The sequence below is a fragment of the Aphelocoma coerulescens genome, chromosome 1A (genome assembly GCF_041296385.1).
Source record: "Aphelocoma coerulescens isolate FSJ_1873_10779 chromosome 1A, UR_Acoe_1.0, whole genome shotgun sequence".
Taxonomy (NCBI): Eukaryota; Metazoa; Chordata; class Aves; order Passeriformes; family Corvidae; genus Aphelocoma; species Aphelocoma coerulescens.
In genome coordinates this window covers 58,105,152-58,131,572 of record NC_091014.1, presented here as the reverse complement: position 1 = coordinate 58,131,572, position 26,421 = coordinate 58,105,152, and the positions used below count along the sequence as shown (strand labels likewise).

The following is a 26,421-nucleotide window of genomic DNA, read 5'->3' as shown; positions in this document are numbered from 1 at the left end:
AAGTTCATTCCGCTGTCATCCAAGTCAGGCATATCCTGTACATTTGGATATCTGTGTTTACTCTCTGTTACATCTGACACAATCAGTATCTGGATTGGGAATACCACCTCACACACTCCTGACCACAGTTAGTAAACAACTTAAATGCTACAAGTCAGGTGGAAAATATGGTTGGCATGTTACAGCCCCAGTTTTCTTCACTGGAAAAAAAAGAAAAAGGCAATATGGCTTAACTACCAAATTTTGTTGTATTTTAAAATCTCAAATGAAAGTGTGTTACATTGAATAACTGGGGAGGAAGAGAAGAAAACTAAAAAAGCCTCATCTTTTCTCTGATTTTGGGAAAGCAAACTACTTACTGCCAAGTCACTGTATATGTGGTCACCAAAGTAGAGAACCTTAGAGCCCCTCCAGCCAGTAAGCTTCAGAAATTCATACAAGTTACCCTGCAGAAATAATGACAGGGACATTGTAACAGCATGTGACCTGCACCTTCACAGGCACAAAAAAGGAACTTAGTACTCCACTAAAAATGTTTTCATATCAGAAATCTTGTCCTCAGCTTATACACCATAAATCCCAAATTTTACAGGTGATTTCAGTGATAGTAGCACTTCAAGAGGCAAGGACATACAATACCGACAATGAATTTGTACAACTTTGGACATTAAAATAACTCTCTTAAAGAATGCATCTGCATTTTAGAAGCCTTTATATCCAAAGAAGCTTGGGATTCTAGGAAACAGGTATTAAATTGGAACAGAAAGAATCTATTGAAAGCATACCTGTTTGTAAATCTGGCCTTTCTGCAACTTGTGAATCTTGTCCCAGAGCAAGACTCCCCTTTCATTCACCTTCCGAAATGGTCTAGGATAGATATACAATTGTTATGTTGCTGTAGAAATTCTGTCATTTCTTAGGAAATTAAAGTCTTAACATCAAAAATATTCATCTGTCAAAAGGAAAAAAAAAATTCACCCAGCATCTGAATTTTGTAAGAGAAAAAGCAAAACTCCAAAACTTCCACCTTAACCAGTGAAAAGCAATGTATCTCTCCAGTATGCCTATGAGATTTATCAACACAGTTTGAGAACAATTGCTGAGAAGTAAAGCAGGGACCTGAGGCAGAGCAGAAGAAACAGCATGAATTGTCTGCCACTAAGGAGGAGAGAAGAGAAAATAAAAAAAAGGTGTGTAAGAATCTTGCCCAATCCCTCATTTTGTACACCTGGACAACTGAAGATGAGAGAGCACAGGACTGTGGCCAAGACATATAGCAAAGTTTTTTTTTTAATTAAATGGAAAAAGTAAAGGGAAAATAATCCCACCTCCCTCTATTTCACTTTCAAATCATAAGCACACATAAAGAAACAGGTTATTTTCAAGGATAAAAGTAGGGCATACACATTAGAAATGTGTTTATTTAATCACAACTAGTCCAAATATTCCAGTCTGTCAGCCAGACAGATGCCTTTTAAATATCATGTGTGATGAAAAAAAAAAAAAAAAGAAAAAAAACCAGAAGCAATAGAAGACATTTCCAGATAAGGGTCTGATTTGAAAGGCATCAAGATTTCTCAGGTTTATTAGGAAAGAAGAACACTTCACCAACGTGCAAATAAGATGTTAAAAACAGCTTCTGTGGCCCTAAGTCACTCCAGTAGACCTGTGACAGCTCCTGAAACTTTCTTAGGGAAGAAAAGGTAAATATTTAGACTTCAGCATTAGGTGTCACTGCATTTTGTAATGACCTTACATAGGATTTCACCAAATATGATTTCATTTTACATTGCAGCCAAATGAAAATATTTCATGACACTCTATAGCCTTATATGGAAGAGCTGCTTGAATCATTCTTTTCTGACTACACACCTACCTTCGCTTATCATTGAAAAAGTTTGGTTTTTCAGCCTGCACAATGACCACATCAAAGAGATCCCTCCAGTCCTTGCCAACGATGAACTTCATACCTTTGTCCCTAAAAAGGACAGAGGGATATTCACAACAAAGCATAGCAAAGTGCAGTTATCTGTGCAATGTAATGAGTTACACTAGAGAACTTCATCTTCCCCATCCTTTAAGAATGCATAGTTAAACAGCAAGCACTGTTTAACACACTGCTCACTTACACAAAGCTGCTGGGACTGTTTGTGATGAGAAACATCTTCTTGCCATGATCAGCCAGCTTTGCTAACACTGCACGAGTTTGTTCAGCATAGCAGATGTATTTCTCTGTGAGGATTGGGGAAAACACAGCATCAATTGAGAAATTCTTGTGAAAAACTTTGTCTGCATTCAACCAAGGGTTCAGAACACAGGGTTATACTTTAAGGCACCTTTGACAAGTGGGAATAACTCTTTCAAGATTTAAAAATTTAGAATGTGTAATCTTTAAATACAGAAGCCAGAAAACTCATATACGATCAGTAAGAAAAGCTTTGATAGATTATACCATTAGTACTTACCAATATCTGCTTCAATTGCTCTGTACATTATTCCTTTGATATGAACATCTCTGATTGAATCCTGTAAGGAAAGCAATGAGCAGCAAAGAACAATCTTTTCAAGTGTAACATCCATGCTCACTGCATAGCAATAATAACTTGTTTTTAAAACAACTCCTTTCTTAACACTTCCAATTTTACAGAAATGCCATGTAATGTAATGTTAAATATATAGATATATATATATGTGTGATGTCACCACTAGACAAAGAGTAAGCCTGTCCTCCAAGAAATTAACTTCATTTTGGGAAGTACAAAACTGTACAGCAGAGGGGCTGTTTTACATAACTGTGAGAGATTGCTCAGAAGGGTGAAGTGGGGTGAAAGCCCTCTGCAGAAGCAGAGTCATCACAGATTTCCAGTGACCTTTGGAGCAGAACACATTCCTTTCCCCTTGCAAAAAAAAAAAAAAAAAAAAAAAAGTTGTACATCTGACAGATTTTAGATTACAATCACTCACAAATGCCCTGATTATTTACATAAGAAATTTACACACAGATGAAAGAAGCTGAATGTTTGAACAAAGTATTTATAAGGTGCTCTGGAGGCATTTAACAGCTCTCCTCAACCAGCTCTGCACCAGACAGCTTTGTTTAGAACAGTGGTAGTGCCATTTTGGTACTTACATAGGGTATGTCCTCAAAGTCCTCAAAAATAGCACTATAGGGTTTCCAAAATGCTTCTAATGCTGAATAGTGCAGAAATTTCTATACACACTTCAGCAGAAACTACAAGAACTGGCCTTCCCTATGGTACATAACCATAACATAAAATCATCTCCTCTGCAGGACACATCCTGAGGAATTAAGAGGGTAAAATTATTCTAGACTAGTGCTAGAGTTTTTGTGGACGAGGAAGAGAGGTAAACAGGCAAAATAGATAGTCCAAAAGCCCAAGATAGCAAATGATTGTACACTAGCCAAGATGCAGTAAAACTGAAAGCTCCAAATGGGAATTCCCTATAGCCTGTTAAATTCCTGATAGTGAGAAAAAATATGTTCAACAACAAAAGACCTTTTATTGCCTTAGAAGATCTTCTTAACTTTCCCCCTATTCACCCCTCAAACCTACCAAAAGAGCAACAGCCCTAGAACGTCAGCTTTCAAACATATTTCAATTGATTCTTTTCCGAGCTCTACCTTATTTTACTCATGTTTTTATGGCTGTATATCCATAATTACTCCATACAAAACCTAAGGTGAGGTACTTCACTGAGGCTGACACAATGGGTAGAAGCTTCCTGAAGTGTTCACAGAGAAGACACAAATGTACAATCATCTAGATTGTATAACAATAATTTAGATCTTCAAAACTTGACACCTACCTTGACATCTTTGTACAGATGAACAGGTTCATAGTCTATGTTGTTTTTCAGAAAGTATTCATTCACACAGGAAAGGAGTGTCATTTCTGGCAAGGAAAATATATCCATGAATTGCTTCATCGTATTTCCTTGTGAGCTCTACAGTGATGGGAAGAAAAGGAAAGAAAAACCAATCAGGCATTTCTCAGATCAGAAGAGTTTCATTTGTTCAGTATAAACACTTCAGCTTAGTTGCAGATACTCAGCTTTTGCCATCCCTGTTCACATTGCTACAGATTCTTTTTCACCTAAGACCTTCAATAAAGTACCTCCAAAAAAAGTGTTGTGATCGATTCTTCAAATAAATCCAACTCATTACTCTTAAGAGCAGCATTTTAATTCATAAAAACAAGACAGTGCTCAGCTAAAAGTCAAGAGAAGGCCTTCACTAGAAGTCTGTACTTCCAAAAACAAGAGGCACTGATGGATGAGGGATGGAGGTTTTCTTATTAGTTTGGTGTTTTTTTAAGTAAAGTGGAATACTAATGAGAATTGCAAAAAAATTTACCCCCTTGAAATGAGACCATAAAAAGTTGTAAGGATCTACAATAACCAGTGCAGTAACAGAGGAAGAAATTTCTATTCTGCAAAAGCTGTAACAATAGTTATGTTTCACAGAAGTAGAGAATCTCATCATATAACAGCAAATACAGCCCAAATACCTCTCAATAAGTAGGGAGGTAAAGCAAGCAGCTTGGGATCAGAGTAACACACAGCAGAGGTTGCAAGGCCCCACTGGAGGTCATCTTGTCCAAACCCCCTGCTCAAGCAGGGCCACCTAGGGCCAGCTGCCCAGGACCTTGTCCAGATGGCTTCTGTATCCAACCACAGAGACTCCACAACCTCCCTGGGCAACCAGCCTGTCCCAGTGCTAGGTCAGCCTCACAGCAAAGGAAGCCTTTCCTGATGTTCAGAGGAAACCTCCTGTGTTTCAAGTTTGTGTCCCTTGCCTCTTGTCCTGCCACTGTCCTTTCCAAGATCAAAGAAGGTATAGACCTAAACAGAACAAGGCATCCCACTGGGAATGCCAGAGTGATATTCACAACTGCTGCAGAGACTAGATTCAGGAATTCTAAATTCAGCTCCTTAAAATAAGAACAAGTACAAGAACAATAAAATGCTCCACATCATAAAGAAGGGCTTTTAATGTCAACATGGAATTAACATCTGTACACAAAAGGAGTGAAATAAACTTGGCTTTTTAGCAAAAAGTCAGCTTCATTCTTCATTTGGGAAAGAGGAAGCAACCCACCAGAGGGAAAAACCAACTCTCTTGACAAAGTTCAAGATTTAACTTAGAAGTTTCATCTTCTATCACTCATCTTTTGTCAAATCCTCTTACTGTCACTCTGCCAGTTGCACGCAGGAGTTGCCTCCATGCATTTTCTTGCTGCTACACCATCTAAGCCATCAAACTACCAGGAAAAAGTAAAGTACATGAACCAGATATGGTTCATTTCCCAGCCTTTATCAGATTCTCTCTGCAACACTGAGCAAGTCACTTGATTTCCTGTGTTCCACCACTCTGTCTGTATGACTTGGTAAGGGAACAGTCAGAGAAGAAACTACAGTGAGCAGGAGAAAGAAAAATTATTTGTCACTTTCGAGGGCAAACTTCACATACAGCACTGAACTAAAGTCAATGATATATTGAGAAAATATAACTGCTAGTTATAATGAGAACAAAATTTAAACAACCACTACCCTCATGCCAAAAAAAAAACCCAAACCAAACAAAAAAAGCCCCACAAAACAAAAAAATAAAAACAAACAAACAAAAAAACCCCATCCAATTTTAAAAACCATTTTGTGGTTTTACCTTTCCATAGAAATCACTCATTTGTTCTAAAGGGACATGGGAACCATCATACATTGCAATGACTTCTTCATCTGGGACAACACTGAGGCCTCTGGAAAAGAACACTAGCTTTAGCTCAAAAGTCAGAGTAAAATTTTCAAGTAATCACCGAACTCTGAGAGAACAACACTTAGATCTGGATCTTATTAAAACAATAATAATGTCACAGAAACACTTTTGTTTTTAAGTTAAAACAGCATCTTTCCTTACCAAACAAGTAACATTTTAACAGGCTCATGCATGCAGAACACATTCTAATTTTAAGTCATTTCTACTTTCTTATGGGAAAAGAGCTTATTAGTCTCCATTAAACCTATGCCTCAAGGGGTTTTTTAAGAAGTGGTTGGAACTTCCAGTTTCTTAACACAAAGTAATTCCTCACGCTGCCTTTTCTTTTATACAGCATTGATGATATGATAGTGTTTAAACCAGATTATTCTGCAGCATGACCTTGAAGATTTAAGGGAGTGAAAAATATACACAACCCTTAACTAAATAAGAATTTCTTTTAAACTCTATGAAGAGTTCAGTTTCTCAAAACTGAAAATTACTTGAAGGATAGCTGATAAATAATTAAAACATTAAAATATAACAACAAATGGGAAAGAAGAGTTTATCAACTATTAAGAGATTAAAGGCTTTGGTTTGATTATGAACGTTTACAGTATCAAGCATCTTGCTCTAAAGCATCTCAAAGACCACAGGCATGCAAACATCCTCACAAGAGGCCACAGAAATGTTGAGATTTTACTTAAGATTAAAAAAACACTAATGAAAACCAGATCAGCTGGTCTCTTTTCTCCAAACCTCCTTATGGTGTTTTGCAGCCTTGTAAAACAGACCATTATTTCAGTGCCTCCCTTTCTTTGGTCTGACCAAGAAGCGTTGCCAGGCATTAAAATATAAATAAATTGATTCACAAGCCTAGTGCTTAGAGTCCACACCAGCTTTGCAGTGGAAAGGCACGAAACATGAACTTCCTCAGGGCTTCTGTGGTGGCAGAGTCCCACATTAACCAGCTCCTTTACTGCACTTCTGTCCCCACACCAACTGGGACACAACTCTGAGCTGTTGCTGGCAGGACTCCAGCATTCAAGTCGCTCTTGTGCACAAACAGGGCAGATAATACTTGTGTTTTGTAACAAACAGAGTTCAGCATCACCCCCTGCACAGCAGCAAACACAAATGCAACCAAAATGTAAACCAGATCCCAAGTAACACCATCAGATTTGAGAAGGTACCTTCTGGTCTGCACACAGCTATGCCAAATGGTACTGCTGGAGAAAGCACTTGAGCATCAGGAGCTACTTAAGCACAAATCAACAGAGCACAACAGACAAGGGAAAACCACAGTGGAGAGATGACTGCCTAGGCAAAGCTGTAGATTACTTTTACCATAAGACTCACAGTCCTGACACAGTTCACAGTGCAGCTGTATAACCACACATCATCTTGACATGAGCCCTCACAGCCTTCAGCTTCTCTTTTCCTCCCCTCATCCCTGTACAGGTGTTTGGGGAAACAGCATCAAGGTGTGGTGCAAACCATCATTTCCATGTCACACCACCTTTTGGACCCAAACTTGGGTATTTTGTCTTCATGGTGGGTGGTGGAAAACAACTAAGAGCGCAACAGAATAAACTTGGGTAAAAGTCTTTTTGTCCAATGACTTTATAAAGGTGCTCTGACTTCTGGTTTAATTTAAAATCTGGTACCGAGTGTGGTGCAAGTTTGATTTGGTTGATGTGTCCAAACTTAAAAGCTCTGTGCAAACACAGCAGGACCTCTCAAGTGTCTCCACAACCACACCAAAGTCATGCTAACAGGCACTCTGTGACAATTATTTACATAGAAAGCAACAGCAGAGAAGTCATCAGGGTATTTTTAGATGTCTTTCAGCACAATTTAACAGCCGGAAACAAAGTGAGTCAGCACTATGTGACCAACCAGCTTGCCAATTCTCGCAGGGCTGAACTGGGCAATCAGCTGTGCTGGGTCAGGCAGCAGATGTGTACACGTCTGTGTGTACACAGAGAGGTGCAAAGAAAACCCCTTCCAGCAAGGCTGCAATGCTCATTTGTGCCTGTGCTCATCAGGGCACAGCTCCTGGTAAGAATCCAAGCTGTACACTAATAAATGCAGTTATAAAAGACTCCAAAAATAAGAGCACGTACAGTTATTATAGAGAGAAAGTAACTTTACCCACCTGTAAACTGTTCCCAGCTGAATATAATGAAAAGCATCGATCTTCATTAATAATGCCTTGCAGGTCAGAAAAAAAAAAGAAAATAACAATTTTTATCACATCAACTATTTGACATGAAATTACAAGAATCAAAGCAATTTTATCTACAACCTTTCTGTCTCAAGAACACCTGAGCACTCTCCCTTCAACTTCCTTCACAGCTTGAAAATACTTTTATCAATGACTTTTACCTAGGTTTATCCTGTTGCACCCTTCCCCACCCACCATGAGGACAAAATGCCCAAAACATTTCCTACTTCAGAGCTATTTAAAAAACAATAAATAATAATAATAATAATAAAGCTTGCTATTAAAGACAAAAACATGAAACAAAAGCCTTACACATCAATGCAGAGTGAAAAGTTAGAAGGCTTAAAAGCTCTATTTATTTTCTTTGGCCAGGTTCTCCACACTACATAACTCATCACAAAGTTATTTATACATACCCGGTGCACATCATAATGAAGGCCTCGGATGGCAAAATTGGGATCATAATCATATTTTCTTATTTCTGCAGGATACTAAGAAAAGAGAGCAATGATTTGATTTGAAAACCATAATCAAAACAAATAAAAACTGTTTCAGCAAAATTTTAAAAGTCTAATTTTCCTATGCTTCTCATTTGCTCTAATCATTTAAGAGAATTTTTCATAGGCTGTGAGATTTGCAGGAACATATGTACACAGTGCAAGACAAGTCAAACATTTTTCCAAAATCCAAGGTCATTGTTCTAAATTTAAGTCCATCCTGGAACCTGAACATCCAGGTACTCTGTAGTGATTACCTTTGAACATTAGCCTCTTGTTCAAAAAAGTCAATTTAATATATTATTAATACATTCTTAATACAGTAAAAAAAAAATTCTTTAGAGATGCACATGAACTGAATGTCCATCACGTACTCTTCCCTCTGGTTCTTTATATATAGTGTAGGTAGCTCACACCATTATACATCGTGAGCTGTAGTCTAACATTTTTCAGTATAAGCCCATTTTCAGTCACTCTAATTTTGTCCTGCTATAAGCACAGGTTGCCATGAAAAGAAATTTTAGGCACATGTCTTGGGCTAAGGGTTTTGTCCACTTGTTTTTAAAGGGTGAAATGCTTCAGTGGTTTCAACAAGGCCTGAGAAAACGATCATTTCTTTGATTAAGCCACTGGAAGGCAATCCTTCATTTTCCTCCCACAGGTTACATCAGCCTTAGAACCTGACATTGTTTTTCACCTTCTCTACAACACTCTCCATACATATATGGCTAATTTACAAGCCTTCAGGGAAAAAGTGCATTATGCAGCTTCAAGAGAGCCTCTAGCTACTTTTACAAGAAATAAACTGCAATTTCCCCCCAAAGTTCTTATCTTGCTGAAGAGGACTTGCTCTGCAACTGCTGTAGATTGCATTTGTACTGAGTACAGGCATCTGCAGTTAAAGAAAACAGTCCTATCATCCCTACTACCACTTCCAGAAGATGTGGGGCAGGCTACTGATCTGAATGAAGAACAGCATCAAAAGCCTACAGACAGGTTGGAAGAGGTGTGGGTTTGGTCAGGGAACATGAAGCAGAGACAGAAGGGAAATTGTCAGGGAATGATAGAGAATGTGATCAACTGAAAACTATTATGCACTGCACGTGCCCCAAAGCAACCACATCAAGCAGGTACAATGAAATTTATTTCTGACTTTATCAAATTTCTGCACATTTGACTTGCTACTTTAATTTATTCTACTAGAAAGTTGTCTTTCCAGATACACGTCAGTGCAAGTAAAGAAATGATTGAGCTTACCCTGGCACACAAATCAAAGCTTCCTTGCAAACCAAACAAAGAAATGATGAAAATGGTACTGTTTGCTTACCCCAGTTTTGGTAGGGATAAGCATAACTGGACTGAAACAGAAGTCCTGATAAAAAGGCACAAGGCCTCTGCATCAGGAAAGAAATAAATCCAGGAGCAAGAGCTTACATAGAACACCTGCTGCCAGCTCCATGATTAGCATTAAAATTACGTTTATTCTCTTGGACAATTCCTTGCTTCCTACACTGCATTTTGCAATTTTTTATGTATTACCTCACACTGCAAAATTGGCCATCTTTTAGGTTGACTGTGACAGTCATAATGGACACTGTCTAGAGGGTTTTGTTCTAATGGTAAAGGCAAAAAAAATATTAACAATATAAGCAGCTACAGAGATAGCACCAATAAAAACTGTTGTCCCTCTAAATTCCAAAAGGAGACAATGTATTTCAATAAGCTGTCTCAAAAAGTAATCACAGCTTTGTTTAGTAGAAGTCAGGAAATTTTAACTGAGACAAACTGGAAAGCTATTGCTACCCAAATTCATTCAAATAATAAAAGCAGAACATGGTTAGAATTTTTGTCTACAAGAATTAATCTTGACTCCTACAGTAGCATGGGTTTTTTCCAAGAACCACGTAGCTTTAATATTTACACATTCCACAGAAATTGCTATCAAGACATGCCAAAATTGCAGGGGGATAAAGCTGTGTATGCTTGTAGCACCCATGAAGTTTTGTTTGTTCTTCCAAGGATATTTATAGGTGTTTATATATAGCTCCTAACCTTTAGATTCAAATACGAAAGTAGAATAACACCACGCATTCGGATTTAGGTTGCATAAAGATACACAAGCAGTTTTATTAAGATACTCCATGGACTTTTTGTCTTTTGCTTTCCTGCAAGTCCTACAGTTTAATTCATTTTGCTTCTCCTAGTTCACATCGAGTTTTTTCCAGTCTTTCTCCCAGCATACCTTCAGTTTCCAAAGTCACCCATCTCCCCTTCACTTCCTGACACACGGGAACTTCTCCCATCCCCAAACTTGACAACAACCAGCTCCAAACTGCCTGGATGTCAACTGGTCACTGATGCAAGAACACTGCTTGGAGAGGCAACAGGGCAGTGCTCTGAGCTGAACACTTCCTTGTATCCAGGCTCTGATTCCTGCACACACTGCCCCTTCAGCCAAGGCAGCCGAAATGCCAGGTACACACACAGAGAACCTCGCAAGCACTCAGTGCAATCAAAGCCCAGCTGAGAAGTCCAGCTAAAAATATTTCATAGGGAAATTAATTGGTGCACTCACAGCAAGGGATAAAACACAGTGATGGTAACTTATAAGCTTCTTATTTATTAATGTGACTCCAATAAGTGACATTCAGGAACAAATAACAAACCTCATGCCCCCATTAAGAGATAAAACAAATATAACTCTATTCCTTAACAGACTGCTCTCTGCTCAAAACTGCAGCTGAGAATAAAACAGGGCTTCTGCTGTGCATGTGTAGCTGCTGTACAAAATGTGCTATAAGGGAGCCAAGCTAGGACTGAGGCATGAAAAGATGACTTATGCCTCTCAGTCAAAAATTATTTATTATACCCTTCATTCATATATTTATTGTTATTCCATTAATTTCACTTACCCGATGCTCATTAATAAGAAGATCTCGAGCAGCATTGAATATGAGAGTGTGCAGGTGTTTAGAATAAAAGACCAATGTGTAGTCATAATCGAACCCATAAATCTCAATGTCTGACAGGCTCATTTCATTGTTTGAAAAAATAGCATCTGGATTCAGCATGTTACTCATAATTGAAGGAACCAACTCTGTGAACAGGGGAGAAGAAAAAGAAGTTACATCAGCCTTACAGTTTTATTTCAATAAAGACATAGAAATCCATTAGCAATTGCTAAATACTGCTAAATGATGATGGAAATTATCAAATTAATTCACACTAACCAGCTAATCCTTAAGAATATAAAGCTATTGAACATGCTGTCCCTAACTTGTCTTGGTGATCCATAGTTTTTATTCGAAGCACACTTTTCTCTGCAGTCCAAGTTTGAAGAGAAGATGCATTTTGGCATCTTGCTTATCAGAGAACACCAGACATAATTTTTTGCTAACTGCATTAACACATTTATTGTTTTTGAAAATTAATTTGGAGTTGAAGAATATTATTAGATTATTATTACGACTACTCTAGGAGCCTTGTCTTCTCCTCCCATTACTTGGTCCAGCTCCTGCCCCTGAAGCAGAACTGACATTGTTTTAATTTGATATTGCTTTAATTTTTGTTTAACCATTTTAAGGTTATCACACGACTCAATTTCAACTCACACAAGTAAACTTTATGTGACTGTGTACATAACACCTGTCACATACATATTGCTGTGCTTATTAAATTCCTAGAAAATCAGAAAACCAAAAATATTCTGCTTATTCTCTGCACACACACAGTGTGTAAACCACTTCCATTTTTAAGGGTATGTTTCTGTTGATATTTGATGGAAAAGTACACTGAGAAGTTAAAACCATAATATATTAGGTAACTTTAGGACCAACACCAATGTCAGTACTAAACACTGAGAGTATTTATATTTCTTGTTTACAAAACTTGAAAAATCAACATTAGGAGGTTAAATGCTACTCTCCTGGCAGCATAAAAGATAAGCACATTTTCCTTCCTTCCCTTCTCATATACAGTCTTTATCCTCCAGACCGCTCTACTAGTGGAAAAAAAAGGGGAACATTCATCTTAAATCTGTGTTTGAAAAGGTGAGTTTAAAGGGAATATGCTTTGGTTACTTTCCATATAGGTCTAAAAGGAATTGCTGAAGCTTCTCTCAACACCCTCAGCTCTGAGGACAGATCCCTACATGCTCCACCATTGAAAACATCTCAACAAGGCAGGTTGGTGTGCGGACTTCAGATGCAGACACCCAAGTCTTTTAATTTTTAAAAGAGGAAGAAAAGCAAATTCACTGAGTTTAATTCCAAACTTCAAATAAAGCCCAGCAATCAAATCAAATGCAATTTGACCTGCTATGATTAAGGCAAATACTCCTACTCCATAGAAAGGGCCATGGAATATTCAATTAACTTGAAGTCATAAGCACACTTTTTAAAGAACTTCCAAAATCACGTTACAACACCCATTTCTGTATTATAAAGTATTTTTTCAAATGTCAATTGTGCAGATTGGTGAGTCAACACTTGTTTTAAAAATAAAGATATTTATGTAGCTATATATAGATAAAAAGATATTTCAGCTGAAAAAAAGCTTGACTAGTTGCTGGCTGAAAACAGACAGTATAAACAGTTGGCTATTAGACATTCTGGCCAGCAGACAGCATCACAAGTGCTATAAATCTTGGGTCGAAAAACAGGAGAGCTTTGTCATCTCAACACTGTAACTAACTGAAATATCATATACATGAAGCCACTGGGTGATTTAGGTTGTAATATAATACTCTGAAATATTCTAGAAGCAGTTGCCTCATCTTTCGCCAATTCACACCCACTGACCAACTTATTTTCTCACAACATTACCCTACCTCAGCTCTTAAGTATTATTTGGGTGTGGTTTGGAACAAGAGAAAGTTAATTCCAAAACAGGAAAAGAAAAAATAGAATCAAAAGGCACTTCCCTTCTTCCTATCCCTTATCTCACCCTCCAAAGCCCACAGACCTCTCTTGAAATCACTAACATAGCTTTTAATTTCACTTCTAAAATGCTGACGCTATTTTACATTCACAAATGCTTGGTTTGCACCCGGCATTGTGAAGTCCCAGTTCACATTCAAGACTCCTAAGTGAGGATAACGCAATAATTTCTTTTTTTAAAGGCAAAACATGCAATCTAAAGCACTATCCATTGCCACTACAGGACATGCTCTCCACTTAGTATTGTGGAGCACACCGCCTCTTTTTCTTTCAGCTCTCAGAAAAGACAACATATTCAAACAAATATTATCTTGGTAATACTCTTCCCACCGGAGCAAGGGCAGAAGCAAGAAAGCGTTTCTCCCCTAGCTTTTTGCCTGGCTAGGCTGAAGAGCACGGCTTCCTAAGGTCACGTATGTACCGTGAGCATTTTATAATGCCTCACACAGTGTTAGAATAGAACCACAGGCAAAATTAAAAGAGTCGTCAAAAACTCCACAGCAATTTAACGTTTTGGAAGAGCAGCCTATTTCAGAATAGTTGTGTATATATATAATAGTCATCAAAGAGATGCCCAACTTCTCGATATTCTTTCTACACTGCTTTTCCACACAACACACCTCCACCTTGCCCGGCCCAAGCTGCGCTGTACGAAAGGCGCTCCGAACAGCCGCGGCCCCGGACGGGCGATGGTGTGACGGGCTCAGCCCTCCCTTCGAGGGGAGGATGAAGGGGCAGCCGCCCCCACAGCCCGTGTCCCCCGTGTGCGGCCCTCAGGACCCACCCGGTGAGGGTCTCCCCGCGCTCCCGGTTTGGCCCCGGGCACATCACGGGAGCGCAGAGCACATGGACGCCGGAGCCGCTGCGGGACGGACCCGCGGCTCGCCCCCTGGACCCTTCCCGCTGCCCCCACAGGCTTCGCCCTTGCCCCGCTCCCAGCCGCCGCCACGGATCCACTCCCTCCGGGAGCGGCGGCGCTCCGGCCCGCTGAGAGGGAGCCGCGCTGCTGCCGCCCGCGGGCGCCGCTCACCCTTGGTGACCCTCTTGGCCTCCTTGTAGCGCGACCACAGGTAGCTCTTCATGTCGGGCGACGGCTGCTGCTGCTGCTGCGGGGCCACGGTGCAGAGGGGAGCGGCCCCCGCGGCGGGCAGGACGCGGCCCCGCCGCCCGCCCGCGCCCACCCGCCCCGCCGCCAGCAGCGCCCGCGCCGCCACCGCTGCCATGCTCCGCGCTCAGCCCCGCCGAGCCGCTCTACCGCCGCCGGCTGAAGTCACTTCCTCGGGCCCCGCCCCGGGCCGGGAGGCGGGCCCGGCCCCGCAGCCGCAGGTAGCGGCGGGAGGCAGGGCTTGGCTTCCCCGACGCCCCGGCGCTGTCTCGCCTCGGCCCCCCTGCGCCGGGCGGGCTCGGCTGCACCGGGAAGAGGTGCCCGAGGAGCGGAGCGCAGCTGGCGCGGCCCCGGGGGCTCAGCCGGTGTGGTCGGGCCCCGCGTCTCCCATCTGCCGTCCCAAGGAGGGAAAGCAGCGTCCCCCCATCCACCGTCACCGCCGGCAGCGTTTTATCAGCGCTGCTGGGCAAGATCAAGGAGAGCCGCGTGGGGAATATACCCCGATCTCATGGCTCTGCTGCTCTTCAGGTCTCTGCTGTGCTCGGAGCTGCCTGGGATTCTTTCACCACAAACGTCGCATCAAAAGCAAATATTTACTTCTGCAGCTCGCGTGCACTTCCAAAGTACTATATACACCTGCTGACATCTGTAACAAAATTAGCTCAAAACACAAGCTGCATGTAAAATACACAGACGTTCTACTGCTGTTTTGAGGCCCTCGTTGCCTTGTGAAACACTAGCCACTGATAGCTGTAGACCCTGGCTGTCAGAGAACTTGAGCCTTATGTATTATTACTTGTAAAATAAAAATAAAGTAAATCAAACGATGCATGGATGAAGAAGAACAAAGACCAGACCACTGCCATAGCAGAATGGTTACAGCTCCACATGCAGAATTCCTGATGTGCTCAGAAATTTCTAACAACAAAAGGAACATATTCTTTTTCCAGTACAGTAAACATCGAATACAACTTGTTCTTATTTCAAGGAGATCTACATAACCCATTGTCACTTATGTCTGGAAATTACTCAGGCATTCATCCCCATCCATCTCTAACAGAAAAAACAATCCTACATAAAACTGAAGGATTTCAGGTGAAATACTACTCTGAGCACTCTTTCCGCCCTCCTCCCACCCAAAGAATGACACAAAACCACAACAAACTGAAAGAAAAATAATCAACTTTGGATCTCAAAGTGTCTGTCAGTGGACAGCTATGTGCTCTGTCCTTCCAACCAAGGCTGAGTTCTTAATTGACAGTACAACTGAGATTGCCAAAAGTCTGATATGCTACAGACTTCCCAGACTTGGTTACTGGTGGAGACCAGACACAGCTTTCATCAGAGTTCCTACATTATCCATTATGTTGTTACATTGTCATTTCAGTATGTGATTCTGGTATGCACCACTACATATCCATCACAATAAATTCCGGGAACAAGGAGAGAACAAGACGGTCAATATTTAGAAAACAGAGAAGGTGAGAGGAAAAACAAAATCCTGGAGAATTATTAATCTGGTACTTGCTTTCTTTGATGTTTCTAGTCTGAGAATATTTTTACAGAACCCTGCGGCAGAGAAAATGAAAACTGCCATTTAACTTTGAGCATCAGATTTTCCATATACGACTAAAAAAACATTAAGTCATCTATGAAATTACAAGGCTTGGTAAAAGTCTGTATTTATGGCATAGTAAATTCTGAATTTACTATGTCATTCTGAATTTATGGCATAGTTCTAGAGTATTGTAGGTTTTCTTGTCACCCCAACTCTTCATCACCTTCTATAAAACAAAAATATATAATAACTGGACAGCTTTTTTACTCCAGCCTATGAGATAATTAATCCCAGATGCAATTCAGTTGAAATTAAAAGAAAAATCTCATTGTTCTTCTCCTGAACACAGCCTAGCCTGGTCTCCAAGTCCCGAGACTGTAAATACTGTGAACAATAACCACTTTGGTAGGTAAGGCATTCTCAAGGAAGAATTACACGAACTGCTCTGAATAATATAAGAAGGAGCAATAATGAAGAAGATATTTCCAGCAGTCAGTGTGTTGACAAAGGTGTTGTTTGTTCTGCCATAAGCAGTAAGAGAATACTGCAGAAAAAGGGACTTATGTTCCCTTACTGGGACACCAGCATTAAGGTTAGAAAAGTTTAATAGAAATCTGGAAAAAGACAGTACAGTGCTCTGTAGCACTATCACTCATCCCTCGAAACCTGAATGCTTTAAATTTTCACATTAATTTCTTTTTTATTCTATCAGACTAGAATGTTAATACTTCTATTTCTTCTGCAAGCATGTGCAAGACAGAGCCTTGGATGTGCAAACTGTTATTGTTGGCAGAAATCCCATCTTTGCTGCAGACAGTTTAGGTCCCCAGACAACCAGGACTAACCTATAAAAAGAGATGTGTCCTCAAGTCTTTAGTCCCAGTGCTTTCAAAGATCATTCTCCCTGCATATCAGACAACATGTTTTTTTAATGCTTGATGTATGCAATACAAATAAAAAGAAAAAAAAAAAAGTTGTTTTCTTTATGTAATTCCATTAGCTAAGGCAACTTCCATGGGGTGTTTGGCCAGCAAGGTATTCTCACAAATCAAACTAATCCCTACGTGTTAGCAGTGAGACAGACTAGAGACAGAACTAAAACAGGAGGTAATGGTGTTTAAAAATAAGTTGTTAAACAACTCAGCTTCAGACAGCTCTGTTCTTTCCTGTGCCTGCTGGTCTCCAAGTAATGATTTAAATGCTGGAAAATATGTGATAGTGTAGACTGGTATGAAGGAGCACAGGTGGAAATTAATTTGTCTTTATTTGGGGTCCACATTCCTTCTTCCAATACTTAAGTCAGCTTTTATTTAAGCAGAAGAGAACATGCAGCAGTAGAGGCTGTCAACTTCAAAAATTTTTTCTAAAATGGCACTTAACATGAAATATGATCCTGCAGGCTAATGTTACTTTAAATACTTCTTAATCAGATCAGTCCAAGTGATCCTGAAGATGACTGTGATGACACAATGCACTAAAGAACCCAGACTTTCCCTCATTTTATTGTCAGTGTTGACCACACCTATGATACTTACTTGGTGCAAACTGAAAGGTGTTTAGGTATGTCTGACAATTAAAAAAATGAAAAAAAGAAAACCCCATACCCAGCATAAAGAGTTTCACAGAAGAATTACCCTCCGAAGAAGAATCTCAGAGGGCTGTCTTACTTCATGGACAGAACAAGAGAGAGCATGGGCTAAAACCAAAATGGCATGAGTTTAGTTAGGTACATACCATGTAGGCTGATTTATATCTGGTATCCCACTACTATTCATGACATGTGGAATAAACTAGGACCTGGGTGGGGATAACATACACGATTTCTTGCAAGCTGAAGAGAGTATGAACTTATGAACTGTTGCACTTTTGACTGAATTTTGTGACCAGGAGTAATTCAGAGAGAGGCTACACCGTATCCTCATTCACAAACAGCAGCTCTTTTAGCACTGCTGAAGGTTCAGGACACAGATTCCATGTGACCTCCGTATGTGCATACATAAAACATCTCTGAGAACCTCTCAAGTGTTTTGTGTATATTACAGCTGACAAGTCAGACACCACATCTAATTTTTTGGGTTTGAAAGTTTTGTTGACACAGGGAAAACACACAAATCTCCCTGCTGCCTGCTCAGCCCTGCCAGCTCCTTCTCACATATGAGATCACTGAGAGGGCTCAACACCTCGGAAACCACTTGGCTAATAAAGACACTCCTGCACTTAAGTCACTGAGGGATGTATTTCTAATCAGCTTGTACAGCCTTCAAGTAAAGCCTCTGAGTGGGCTACCAGATACTGCAATTCATTAAAGCACCATTAAAAGAAATTAAAATGCATCGCTAGGAAAGCTGACAATGTCTCACTGCAGCTTCTGTGGTGCAGTGTTCCAAACAGAACAGCTTCGTTAGCAATAAAAGCATTTGACAGATTCTGTCAGACAGATTTTTATCACAGAGGTGAATGACCTTGGACTGACAGAGAATGGGCAAAGGCAGCACAGAAACAACCTCCTGTAAAAGAATAAAGAAAGAACAGTCTTTCTTACCACCTTAAAACATTCTGAGGAATGTTATTTTCCTCATCTTTATTATATTTCCTGCTTATGTAAGTTTTCCTAAATGTGTTTGCAAAAATTATTTTGCTTTACAGAACCATCAGATGCTATTGACCCAAGTCTTCTTGGAAAACATACCCTTTTATAGTCCCTTTAGTCAGACTACCTCTCCCACCAACAAATGTTTCCATATGGAAAATTTTTGCCTGTTCTTTATCCTGATATGCTTTTCATTTTGGTATTGATAAGTAAAATAAGCAGAGTCGTGTTTACGTGCAACTGTTTGGTAAAAGCATCTAACTCTTTGGAGAAAAAATGTTTTTCCTGAGCTATTTACCTGCTTCATTTGCTTCTATTTCAATAATAATAAGGCACCATTTGAAATTAATTTGCTACATCCATTGTGGAAAAGCAAGAATATAAGCACACACTATCTAAGCATATTAATACGTGGTTAAAATGAGAGCAGGAAAATAAAGCAACTGAAATCAGAAACATTAGTGTCTGCACTGTTCCTTACAAACTTCAATATAAAGCAGATCTGAATACTTTCAGTGTTACACTTCCATAATGCAGCTGGGTAGAGAAGACTCTGACTATTTAGTTTTGCCTGGTAAGCATTTGTCAGCTGTCCCTCCTCCTAGAAGAAGATGTATCATCTAAACAAGTTATGAGATTTCCTGGTAACTGAAGTGACACAATTTTACTAACTAGGCATCTTAGAATGTGAATTCCAAGACATTATTCCATCCACTACATCAGATATCCTAAAACTTGCCCAAACTCTCAAGATGTTTTAATACAATTTGAAATAGCACACAGTTTGTATTGACTTAAAAAAAAAACCACACACACCCCACAACCCTCCCCCCCCCAAAAAAACCAAATCACTTTCTTTTCACATGAGATACATTTTAAACTATAGATCCACTTAAGAGCAAACTTAGCAAAGGAGTCAGAAGCCCATCATTACTCTCTGTTAATACCATCCAGTATAGCACAGGCTACCTGCTGAGTGACAGGTGAGCACTTAGCTAGCATCTGGTCCAAAGGAGAGTCTGAGTCTGCAAGGTAAAAATAAGCAACCTTGAATTATTTTGTACCAAATCTCAGAACAAAAATGCTGGCAAAGCAGGCACAGCCAAGTGTGCCTTTATTTAAATCCACAGTGGGCAGGAAATGAAAAGAAACCCACTACAGAGACCATCACACTGTCTGGAAGGTGGATCACATCCTAAACACCTGTCACCGTCCTCAGCCACTCCCATTAGCTCTTGGACAAGCTTGTTCAACCCTCACAAAAAATATCCTGAACTAAACCAAGTCCACCAGCCACTGTTAACTACATCTAATTCAAATTTTGTGTTGTAAACACATCAAACACCAGGCCAAAGAAATGTAGATATACCCTTGATTTGGCCAAGGCAGTCCCAAAATGTAGGTATCACATTCATAAAAGTCAGGACACGATTTCATCGTGCCTTACACCAGAACAGAGGGTTTTCTATCCCCAGGCTCAGTATGTGTCTGGCAATTCATCCCCAACGTGACAGAATGGAAAAAAAAACTTACAGAATTCAGCACTTACACCAGGTCACAGCTTAAGGAGGCATTTTTCCTCCTCCAGCATGAGTTTCTAGAGGAACATCTTTCTGGCTTTGTCACACGTGATGCTACAGAACAAGCTCTGGCCAAATGACAATCCCCAAGAAGCAGGGCCCACACACATCTAGCAAAATGGTCTCTAGTGAATAGAATGCTTCCAACTCATCCAGCTGCAAGAGCCCAGAGTTCCCATGGGCAATCTATTCTGCTCCTAGGTCACTCAAAATATCTGCCTCTGGACAGAATAAATTAGCCTATATGGAACCTGGTGCTGTCACACCAAACTGCTTCTGGTCTCATAGCTCAGACATCTCAGTACTACACCAATCTGAGTCAGAATAGCTCAAATAGCAAAGAATATTTTTGGATTGCACAGACAAGGTGGCATGAGCCAGAGTGTCTTCTAAATTACTCCAGATGATGCTGCCCTTTCACACTCAAAAAGTCACCACCAAGGAGTTCCAAGTGCAGGAGCTAGGAAATACATCCCACAAGGCCTGCCTCACATCAGGGCTGCAGAAAGAGATGTCATAGTGTTTTCTGTCTTGGCTCTCCACCACTAGGAGGTCAGTCTTTAGATGACTGACCCGATTATCAGCGTAACACACAAGCGAGTCACATCGCATTATGAGACTAAGCAGAACTGGGGGTTCCCCCCCAATATACCCAGCCAGAGCTCAGTAAAACCTCATCCTATGATCTTACTTTCAATGAGTTTATGAGCAGGGGAAAACAAGAGGCTGTAATACATCAGGCTGGCTGGATTCCCCCCATGCCTGGGGATTTGGGTTGTCATCACTCACCCAGCCAAAGCAGAGATAACACATTAAGAGGCAATAAATTGGAAGAGTTTGGGGAAACAGCTGATAATCTTTAAAAAGTCTAATGAAACTCAAATAAGGTTTGAAATGTATAAAAAACCATTATTTTCTTTACAGACAAATGTTGGTGAAGTGATCATATAATATGTCACTTATTACTCAACATTTTATATATAGCCCTGACTTTTCTGAGATGACTTGAAAACTCTGCCAGCTGTACTTGACCTCCAAAAAAAGGATTAATTTTGCTATGCAAGATGTAGCTTGTATAGAAGCAAAAAGGGGAATATGCTTCACCCAAAAAAATCTAAGACTAAAAAAAAATTTAAAAAATAAAAATATGGCAAGAAGTGAATTACTAGAAAATTACTAAAAATCCATTGCATTGCATTGCACTGTGGTTGTAACTAAGTTTAGCATAACTACACCATGTCTGGAACCTGCAAAGATTTATGGATACACTTGACTTAGGAGTCTCCTTGAAGTTTTAGTTCCTTATTGCACAAAGTCCCTCCCTAAGGTAAGTCTTCATAGGCACAAGCTCCAAGAACACAGGACTCACATTGTGCCTTGCCAGGACACAATGCTAAAATAGTGATGTGCAAGTTGTGAATGACATTCCAACAGAAAAGTCAATAAAAGGATGATTCCGTCCCCCATAACTTTGTCCATAATGTTACTAAGCAACACGAATTTGCAGTCACTTCACTGCTGCAATTACAGTGATCTCTCTGATAAAATTGGTACAGCTTCAGTCTGCAGTCTTGAGTAATTTCTGAACCCTGTAATTAGTTTTATCAGAAGAAAGGCTCAGACTATTTCACTTCACATAGAGTAAATAGACAGTTAATTTATAGTGGTTTCCATGTTCTCTACATTTTCTAATATAAAATTAAATACATATTTGCTTTTGTCCTCCATTTTTGATATTTTAAGCAGCAGATTCCCATTCAAGAAGTCTCAATATCCTAAAGAACTGAGCACCATAAAGCCAATCAGCCTGTTTATTCTGGAAACTTCTTACTGATAAGAATTGTACGCAGAATAAATGTAAAACTATAACCAGTGTGGCACTGTGCCATCTGGCAAGTTCATGGTGTCTATCCTGCATGAATTAAACACTACAGACATTTTTAATGAGCCTCTCAGGAAACATTATCACTCTTTAAATCAATGATAATTCACCCCACATGAAGAACCTTACTTTCTAATGTACCCTTAGTTTCTAGTGTATACAATTCAAGAAGTTCATATGGAAATCCCTTTTTGGCAAATAACTGAAGGTATCTACCTGTCTTCTCTTGATCAACCTTATAAAAATTGGAAGACTATACAAAACTTCTCAAGTACTCGAGAATTTAGAAAAACTCATTATCAACAGAGTTTTTATGATAACAGAGAAAAGCACATTAAACTATGACAGATCTCTCATTGCAGTGTAACATACATGGTTAAGTGGCTGTATTATTAAGTAAGACTTAATCATGCACATCTGAAATCAACAGAAGTTTTGCCTCTGTTTCCTTGGGACTGAACCAAGAGTTAATTACTACAGGTGATGTTTCTAGAACTGTTAAATGCTAAGCAGCTCTCACTTAATAACAACAATAATAAGGAATTGTTGGGTACAGACTGAGTTTGAAGTCTTGGTTAAGATTTGACTCTCATGTCCTACTGAGCACTTACATCTTTTAAAAATCTGGATACCTAGTGATAGATCTAAATTCAGATAATGGAGATCTTTGAAATCATATTTAAAGAAATACAGCTAAATCTATTACAACCTAGTAACACATCATTCTTAAAACACAACTTACTCAGAGAATCTAAAACCATAGACACATTTGTTCTTAAAAATCTACTGCAAATCCTTTGAAAGATTTCATTAGTTTCCTAAGATCAATAATTTCACCACGCCATCCACTGAATTCTGCTGCTTCTTTAAAATAATGGTATATTTAGCACAGCTATTAATAAAAACTCATGGCAAGATGCATTTATTTCCTTAAAAGTGTCTAGGTCTTGTAGCTGGAGAACTTCTGAATCATTTGTTACTAAACTATTAAAACAGATTTCAGCCTCTTTTGCTTGTTTCTGTCTTTTGAGAGAACGTAGAAGATTCACTCCCCCTTATTTCCCTGTAGCTTTAATAAGCCAGGCACGACAGCATTTCATCTTACACAGCATCTTGTCAGATCCAGTCTATTTCTCTACCATAAACTTTATCACTGTCTGCTTTTGTTACATAATCACTCCTATAGGCATTTTCATAACCTGTTACCTGTTGGATACAAACAGAATGAATCCTCAAAAAAATCCTCAAAACTACTTCTTTATATTCAGCCCTCCAAATGCATATTATAATTCAGAATACACAACATTGATGAGAGAACACCTAATACATGAGGGTAGCAAGGCAGCTATGGATGAAACACTTGTACATTGAGAGATAGAACAGAGTCAAATGAATCAGCCCTGACAATGACTGAGAATGCCAGGCTACAAGCACATGAGAAAAGTAATTGGACAGGTAATCCTGAGTATTTAAACAAGAGATAGTCTCACCCCCGTTAAAGCTGTTCCACTTCATATGCAATAATTAAGTAATTTGGTCCAAGAACAGAAAGGATAGTCTGATGACAGAGAGAAGATCTGAAAAGAAGTTTTGCAATTAGTGTACTTCTGAACCAGGAAACCAAGCTTTTCTGATACTGAGCTTTTCTTCTCCAGTGGAGAAGAGTAACACACCCTAGAGAAAAAATAGCTTTGTCCTGATCAATAAATATTTCATTTTTTTCCCATATATTGTCCAGTAGCTTACTTACCAAGCTTCTCATGCTACCTGATGCTTTTACAGTGATGAAAGTACAAGTGGTCACTGGAATTTCCTGAATTCACACCATAATAGCTGTAAGAAGAGAGAGATTTCATACTTGTCTGCATAGCTGGGACACATCAGCCAGAGCACCTCACTATCCTCTAACTTAAAAAGGAAATACTTCAGAACCAAAATCCCAGGCCCACAAAAAAGCTGTAACTACCTTGAGGAGCCTGCAGCCTTTCTTCCATACAAAACCTTTGTTTTTGTTGCTATTATTATTATTATTATCATCAGCATCTACCCTCCCTCCTCTGAGACTTCAGGTGCCAGTGTTCAAGCCACACTGATGTAGCACAGCTGTGTAACCTGGAGCAGGGTCCTGTGGGAACAGCTGGGAGAGGCTTTATCTGTGCTTCCACCCACACACCTCTCACCCTTTGGCTCCCAAGCTGCATTTAAGCTCAGGATTGTGCCTTAGTTTGCTTCTAGGCTGTGCTCTAGGTATAGCTGGCTTGGTTGAGGTGACTTCCTAATAAGTCTAATAAGGAAAAAACCTGTGGTGTTATCCTCTAAATTCATTTCAGGGTCCCAAAATAAGGTTCTCCCTTTGATTTAAGTAAATTTGGACATACAACCAATATTCAGATTTTACATTGATATAAACATGGCTTTCACAAAATTAATTAGATTTTTTTCTAACCAACATTCTTTTAGTATTTCTTTTCCAGGTACATTACATTTGTCCTAACATATGAAAAACAAAACCCAGAGATAACTAAAGTATACCTCCAGCTATTCACAGAGATCCTGGCCCTCCTTTCTGTACAGTTAACAGGTCTAGAATTCCTAGGCTACTGCAGTTTATTATGTCTCAGGAGGAATAGAGACTCTTTCTCCTGACATGAGTGCTGCTGAAAGGCTGTCTATCAACTTTCTCTGGCAGTAATGCAAAGTGCCTTTCTGGGACACAAGAAGAGAGAAGTCATGACATGTTTTCAAGAAGATGGCAATTTGTGTAACCACAAAAAATTTATTTTCCCTATTAAAAAGAGAAATACTTATTTAAAATACATGCACACATAAATACGTATGTGCAAAGAATAGCTGAAATATTTGAGAAATTACTCTTTCCAGTCTTAATTTCTCTATGAGGGGATAAACATATAAAGGCAGTGCTGAAAGGAGAGTACGATGATGAAGTATTTCGTAAAAGGAGGAGGAACAACAAACACAACGCAGCCGTGTGTGCACGTAAGGACCTGGCAGGGCTCATCTCTCGGCAGGCCACCAGGGCGAGCTCTCGCCCAGCAAATCCAGCCCTGCAGCTCCACCACTCTGGTTCTTCCCTCCTCCCGTGCTGCCCAGGCAGAGAAGGGCAAAAAAGAAAACACGTTATTTAAAGCTCAATGTCTTGTCTTCGAAACCTTCTATACCTTCATGTCTCTTTTGCGTTCTTGAGCAAAAACGAGTGCCAGCGGGCAAAAATGGTATTAGCCACAGAAACAGGTTGCTGCAGCTGTGGATTTCTAATGATATTGAAACTTACAGAGGTTTCACTATTTGAAGACTCAGGGAGAGCTTTATAATGACCAAAATATGGTTGTTTTATCTGTACAAAGATTCTTCTAGATACAAATCTTCACCTTAACTAATTTTGCCCTTAGAGGTAGGCTCCTTAAAATCCATTCTCTTCTGTGAGTTCCTCTATTGTAAAGATATACAGCACCAAACTTCAAAGAACATCTTGCAAATTTCAAAAATATTTGATGGGCAAGGACATGCCACAGATTACAGACTTTTCAACAGTTCCAGCTGCAGTGCAATCATCAGTCTCCAGAGGAATGGGATAAAGACAACTAAAACCCAAATAAATAATACCTGAAGAGCAAACACTTTCCTCCATAGTCCAAACAATAGTATTTTAATCCTGCTTGTATGTAGTTACTGTTAAAATTCTATATTTGGGAACCCAAAAATAGTTGGGTAATCAGTTTGAAAAGCTAGCTAATGGCAGCATTTTTTTCTGTTTCATATTCACACTCAGTCCCAGATACTGCAGAACATCTTATATAAGTGGCTATGTCTTCAGTTTGTGCTGTACCCACAGTATTTACTCCCTGGTGCAGACGCTGCAGAGGAAGGGAATATAAACTCTCCATGTATTGTTTAAAAAGATACCACTGAAGTTTGAATTATAGGGAATGCAGATAAGTAGCTCTTCATATTTCCAACGCATTATCATGGAAGAAAGACAGGACTCAATTTGGTGGTACCAACTTCAGACTGTATTCATTTTTCTCACATAAAATCACTTACATGACTTTTTCAAATACAGTATGGCCATAAATGGCTAATTAGCAGTGACACAAAGCATTTTAACTATCCATGAATAAAAATGTAACCTCCATTAGCTGCAGATTTCAATTTAACTGTATACTAAGAGAGGAGATACTATGACATTGCAAACTCATTGTTTAGTTTTAGGGCTTCCTTATGTTTGCACCTATGTACAATATCTTTGTCCTA

General features: G+C 39.5%; 1 protein-coding gene across 2 annotated transcripts in view; it reads right to left on the bottom strand.

Moving 5' to 3' along the window:
- NT5DC3 (5'-nucleotidase domain containing 3) overlaps positions 1–24,208 on the bottom strand; it is a 29,619-nt gene extending 5,411 nt beyond the window's left edge. The window contains exons 1-12 of one of the 2 annotated variants that reach the window (XM_069002994.1): positions 24,116–24,208; positions 23,900–23,982; positions 11,410–11,594; positions 8,417–8,491; positions 7,932–7,987; positions 5,687–5,777; positions 3,829–3,966; positions 2,466–2,526; positions 2,130–2,232; positions 1,877–1,978; positions 786–867; positions 360–446 (exon numbers count right to left, since the gene is read on the bottom strand). In XM_069002994.1, the coding sequence (XP_068859095.1) occupies positions 360–446; positions 786–867; positions 1,877–1,978; positions 2,130–2,232; positions 2,466–2,526; positions 3,829–3,966; positions 5,687–5,777; positions 7,932–7,987; positions 8,417–8,491; positions 11,410–11,577 (963 nt within the window). In that variant the 5' untranslated portion in view covers positions 11,578–11,594; positions 23,900–23,982; positions 24,116–24,208. Of the gene's footprint in view, positions 1–359; positions 447–785; positions 868–1,876; positions 1,979–2,129; positions 2,233–2,465; positions 2,527–3,828; positions 3,967–5,686; positions 5,778–7,931; positions 7,988–8,416; positions 8,492–11,409; positions 11,595–14,464; positions 14,635–23,899; positions 23,983–24,115 lie in introns of those variants that run through there. The other variant, XM_069002995.1, reaches the window with a different exon arrangement.
- Between the last annotated feature and the right edge of the window lie 2,213 nt (positions 24,209–26,421).